Source organism: Aquarana catesbeiana, linkage group LG03, assembly GCF_042186555.1.
Source record: "Aquarana catesbeiana isolate 2022-GZ linkage group LG03, ASM4218655v1, whole genome shotgun sequence".
Classification (NCBI taxonomy): domain Eukaryota; kingdom Metazoa; phylum Chordata; class Amphibia; order Anura; family Ranidae; genus Aquarana; species Aquarana catesbeiana.
The window spans coordinates 51,789,903-51,795,902 of record NC_133326.1 but is presented as its reverse complement, the minus strand read 5'-3'; the positions used below and the strand labels follow the sequence as shown (position 1 = coordinate 51,795,902).

The 6,000-nt window shown below is 44.0% G+C and overlaps 1 protein-coding gene across 1 annotated transcript in view; it reads right to left on the bottom strand.

Annotated features, from left to right (window-relative positions):
- Nucleotides 1-1,053: 1,053 nt before the first annotated feature.
- MFAP1 (microfibril associated protein 1) overlaps nt 1,054-6,000 on the bottom strand; it is a 21,942-nt gene continuing 16,995 nt past the window's right edge. The window contains exons 8-9 of the mRNA XM_073618516.1: nt 5,276-5,365; nt 1,054-4,100 (exon numbers count right to left, since the gene is read on the bottom strand). Coding sequence (XP_073474617.1) covers nt 3,921-4,100; nt 5,276-5,365 — 270 coding nt within the window. The 3' untranslated portion in view covers nt 1,054-3,920. The remainder of the gene's footprint in view (nt 4,101-5,275; nt 5,366-6,000) is intronic.

Genomic DNA, 6,000 nt, shown 5'->3' with positions numbered 1-6,000 from the left:
TACTCCTCCATGACGACATCATGAAGCTGGTGGATGTTAGAGACCTTGCGCTCCTCCACCTTGCGTTTGAGGATGCCCCACAGATGCTCAATAGGGTTTAGGTCTGGAGGCATGCTTGGCCAGTCCATCACCTTTACCCTCAGCTCCTTTAGCAAGGCAGTGGATGTCTTGGAGGTGTGTTTGGGGTCGTTATGTTGGAATACTGCCCTGCGGCCCAGTCTCTGATGGGAGGGGATCATGCTCTGCTTAAGTATGTCACAGTACATGTTGGCATTCATGCAGCCCCAGACCCTCCCACCACCATGCTTGACTCTAGGCAAGACACACTTGTCTTTTTACTCCTCACCTGGTTGCCACCACACAGGCTTGACACCATCTGAACCAAATACGTTTATCTTGGTTATATCAGATCACGGGACATGGTTCCTGTAATCCATGTCCTTAGTCTGCTTGTCTTCAGCAAACTGTTTGCGGGCTTTCTTGTGCATCATCTTTAGAAGAGGTTTCCTTCTGGGACGACAGCCATGCAGACTAATTTGATGCAGTGTGCGGCGTATGGTCTGAGCACTGAAAGGCTGACCCTCCCCACCCCTTCAACCTCTGCAGCAATGCTGGCAGCATTCATACGTCCATGTCCCAAAGGCAACCTCTGGATATGACGCTGAGCACGTGCACTCAACTTCTTTCGTCGACCATGGCAAGGCCTGTTCTGTTAAACTGTTGTATGGTCTTGGCCACCGTGCTGCAGCTCAATTTCAGGGTCTTGCCAATCTTCTTATAGCCTAGACCATCTTTATGTAGAGCAACAATTCTTTTTTCCAGATCTACAGAGAGTTCTTTGCCGTGAGGTGCCATGTTGAACTTCCAGTGACCAGTATGAGAGAGTGAGAGCGATAACACCAAATTTAACACACCTGAAACCTTGTAACACTAACAGATCACATGACACCGGGGAGGGGAAAATGGCTAATTGGGCCCAATTTGGACATTTTCACTTAGGGGTGTACTCACTTTTGTTGCCAGCGGTTTAGACATTAATGGCTGTGTGTTGAGTTATTTTGAGGGGACAGCACATTTATTATTATTATACAGGATTTATATAGCGCCGACAGTTTATGCAGCGCTTTACAACATTAGGGCAGACAGTACAATTACAATACAATTCAATACGGGGGAATCAGAGAGCCCTGCTCGTTAGAGCTTACAATCTAGGATTTACACTGTTATACAAGCTGTACACCCACTACTTTACATTGTAGCAAAGTGTCATTTCTTCAGTGTGAGATACTGTATGTTGCACCAAGTGCCTCCAAGCATTGGGCCTGCAAATCTTCCAAATCCTGGCTTCTTCTACCCAGAATCTAGATAGGGCTAAGAAAGGCCTCGGGAGCCAGCTACCCGCAGCAGGATGCACCGTGCTAGCCAGACACCCACCCACACACTGACCCACAGCAGGGAGCCAGGCCATCCATTGACCCACAGGAGGGTGCATAGTGTCAGCCAGCCACCCACTGACCCACAGCAGGAAGCCCGGCCACACACCCACAGTAGGACGCACCGTGCCAGCCAGTCACTGACCCACAGCAGGGAGCCAGCCACCCACCCACAGCAGGGTGCACCATGCCAGCCAGCCATTTTTTGTAGTCTCTTATGGGACCTGGAGGGGACTCTTTATAACAGACTCTATAATGGACACTGAAAGGGCGTTGTTCCTTGTGCTGAAAAATTCTGTTATTAAACAGAGATTAAAAAAAATAAATAAAAAAGGCAGACATTGTGCAAAATGTAGGGGTGGGGCCTGACAGGGGGCCCTGAGTGATGTCAGTCTGCCCCTGGTTTCAGCTCCTGTAGCTGCAGAGTCACGTGCAGCACTCTTTCTGCCCCTCCTCTTCTCTTGCCTAATCATGAAACACTTTTGTATTTTGTGACTAGGTTCACATAATACAAAGTATTTTTTAAATGGACACCAGGGGGGCAGGAAGGCCAGAGCAGCTGCTGTGTGAGAAAGTGGCATCTGTCTCTCCTGGCAGAGCAGCAGGAGTATAGCAATAGCTGTACTCCCAACACTCGAAAATGTAAACTACAGATACAAAAGAGAAGTTCACAAGATGTCATACATCTCATTGCACTTAAACAACACCGGGATGGTGATTAAATTTGCACAGTAGTCCAATTTAGTCAGTTAGGCAAAACCGCTGACATCGTATTGCTTAAAACTGTGTATTTTGTCCAAAACGTATTGTCTTAAAAGCTGTGATGTCATCATTCTGCTCTGAAAGTTTCTGTCCCCAGGGTCCAAGAAGAGGTGTCTCAGAAGCGGCGATGTCACTTTCTAATAATGCTCATCGCCACTCACTGAGACTACACATCCCAAAATGCCCTGGGATATAGAGTCTGTGTGGGCGGAACTGTGGGCATGTGTGCTACACAGCGACTTTGGAATCCGCGCACCGATATCGATGTGCTCCGCTTTGCTCTCATTTTATGACAGTTCATTTCACATTGTTTCCCCACAGTGTAAGCAGTAATCTGATGTGATAAGGCTCACTTTCTCTGAGCAGGAAAAGCGAAACTTTCCCTGTTGGGTGAAGTTCTGGTTTAACTCATTAAAAGCCACCAAAAAAAAAAAAAAAAAAAAAAAAAGAAAGAGGTATATGAATTCCTGGAGTTCTGCTTTAGACCTGCCAAACCAATATCCATTCCTCACCATTATAAAAGGGGGAATGATTCATGCCCCACAACAGCTTGTACGCTAGTTGGAGCCCTTCTGGAAGAGTGTGCATCTCTCACCCCTTCCGCTCTTATTGTTAGTGCATTACCTGAGGGGGCCAATCCTGAAGTCTGAGCACTGTCACCTGGGTGCAGGGGGAAGTCCTAAGCCCTGTATAAGCTCAGGCACAGAGCTTACATAGGGATTTTCACTCAAGGCTCCAATAAACCAGGAAAGGAAATTATAGGCTGCATAAGAGAGGCTATCAAGAGAACCTTTTACTTTGGCCTGAATAGCTTAAAGTGCACCTGTCACATGGCACAAAACGTACTTTTGAGCAGGGGCCTCAGTTAGCCATCAGCCATTGTTCCGAAATCAGCAAATAGCTGGTTGGCAAAGGGTTTGGTACACTGAAATCAAATTATGGACTCCAGATAAAGGCCTGAATCACTGGGGGAGATTTACTAAAACTGGTGCAGCTGTGTATAGTAGTAGACCAACTTCAAGGATTTATTGTCAAAGTTTAATTGAACAAGCTGAAGTTAGGGCCTGGTTCACACCTATGCATTTTTTAGTGCGTTTTCAAATTTGCAGAAACACACTACAGTCCATTTAACATGGTTTCCCATGGATGTAGTTCACATCTGTGCATTTTATGGAAAGGGCCAGGGACCTTTTTCTGGTTCCATAGACTTCAATGGATCAAAAACGTGTATTTTTCAAGGCAAAATGCACCTGGCATATGCAAACTGCAACCTGCATAGGTGTGAACCAGAAGCCGATTGGTTACTATGCACAGCTGCAGCAAATTCTATGTGCACCAGTTTTAGTAAATCTCCCCCACTGGTTCTTTATGTCATTACTACTAATACCACTATATATTTCACCTACAGTGGAATTGTCCCACCCCAGCTGTAAAATATCCCACACTTAGAGAAGACTGCATAGGATCAGATAGTCCAAACAATCTGAAACACTTGAATGCATATTGTAATGTTTGATATTAAATTTATGCAAGGCTTGATACATAAAACTAACCAAACATGTTTAAGGTTAAAATGTACAGAGCATTGTGAATATTTACACAATCTTCATAGACAAAGAAAGTTCTGGGAACTGAGAATTTCATACAAAAGAAAAAAAAAATTATTTACATAAAGGATTTATCCTGGAATACAGGAAAACTATAACAAGTTCACAAATTGATCCTCTAGGTTTTCCTTTTCTTCACAGAAGGTCTCTCAAACACATCCCTTACACCAGCTGCCTTCTGTTTGAAGAATTTGGTGTTCTGGGCACTCTCCTGGCCCCATGCAGAATCAAATGACGTTGTGTCTTGATCCACCAAGTGAGTGTATTTTGTCCTACCAGAACGTCCAAAGTTTTTGACCTAAAAGACAGAACACATTATGAACAAGTGCGTCAAAGAAGTCATTTTCCAAAGTTGAACTATTTAATGCATCTAAATGTGGTCACTTCAACAAAATTATTGAGCTAGCTCTATATTTCTTCATGTAATTATTGTTTATTTGCATTTTAGGAGTACTAAAAAAATGCACTTAAAATTGAAATGTTTTGGATTTGCTGGTACAACTAAAAGTGGCCCCTAGAGATTACTCCACCCTCTGGAAACGGACCTCAGTCTGAAACATGACTTGGACCCACCACGGGATGTACTAGTCAAAATACACTTCTTCCGCTCCAAGAAATGTCTTTTGCAAGCAGACAGGAACTAGGCCTCTTCAGTTCTAGGGTAATCGATTCAGCCTCTACGCCGACATGGCACAGTCCACCCTTCCGAAATGACGAGCCATGCGCCCATACCTGCTGATCCTACAGTCTGAGGGTGTCAGGCATCTCTGGGGCTACCCCTCTCGCCTCCTTTTTGCCCACAACGGCAAGGAAGTGTCGATGCAGCCCACGCGCCTGAGAGGCTGTACTCTCATTTCCAAGAATTGGGCCTCCAACTACCATCTTGCACATCTGGGACCCCAACAGTCCTTGTCCACTGGGATCTCATCCACCCCAGCAGAAACCTTCATCTTTGACCTTCCCCCAGCATGACAAGGCCTTGCAGCTCCTGCACTCTCAAACCTTCCAAACAGTGGGTGCTGGCTGGTGCAACTTCCTGTTCTTTAAGCAAGACTTCACATGGCTTCCGTTCTTCATTGGGTGATGCTACACTTTAACATTTCTAACCGTTTTTCCATTTCTCTCAGGTTACCCTGTTACCAATGTATCCCAATACTGGGTATAATTTAAAGCTCTGCACCAGGGGGGTCAAACCCAATTTAATTGTGGGCCACATCAGCAGTATGGTTGCCCTCAAAGGGCTGGTTGTATCTGGGGTGTGCTATGTACAGAGTACAGCGTTCAGAGGATGCACCATGTACAGCGTAGAGGGTGGAATGGAGCACTAGCAAGGGCAATTGAAGAGATAAATCAATAAATATTGAGAATACTGGTAAAAATAGTAGTTGAAGTCTGGTTTTGATTTTTTTTTTTACAAGCAAACTAGCACACATACACAACACTGTACTTGTGTGCAATATGCACAAAAGTTACCTGCATGACTTTGGGTAGGATAGTTTTATTGAAGTGGTCTTCCAATGTGGGAGCACTGAAGTCTCTCTTATATACATCTTCATCTTCATCCTGTTGTGCGAAAAGAAATATAATTTTCCCAGTTTCTATGTTAAAAATAACATGCTAAAAAGCAGCCATGGCAGAAACAATTACATTCCAACAGTATAACATATTGACCCCCTCAGCTCTGTAGTGTGTGGAGAAATTGCTCATTTTATGTACCCTATTTACAGCATATTTCTTAGCTTTTCAGTAATACAAGAATCTCCCTCTACCACAGTTCTGAACTACAAATAGATCTTAAACTAGAACTCCATGTTTCGTGGTTTGCCTATAAAAATGTAGTTTGGGCCAGCGTGCCCAAAACAATTACTCATGGTTACAGTAAGCTTCAGCCACTCTGTATCCAGCATTACTCTGCAGTGACGAGTCTCACTCCCTTATCTTGTGCGGCTGGAAAGAAATTGAGTCGGTCATGTGGTATACCAGCCATTCAGGGACCACCCTGTATTTTTATCTATAAAATATAGTGCTGTTACTGATTAAAATTTTTGTGTTCGATTAATCGATTTTTTTTTTAAATCGATTAATCGACTCATTTCGATTAATTATAACGCACATACAGATCCAACTACTTTTAGCTGTTCTCCTTGCATTGCAACTCTGCATTAGTCAGTGGTAAATGTGGTATACACTATATACAA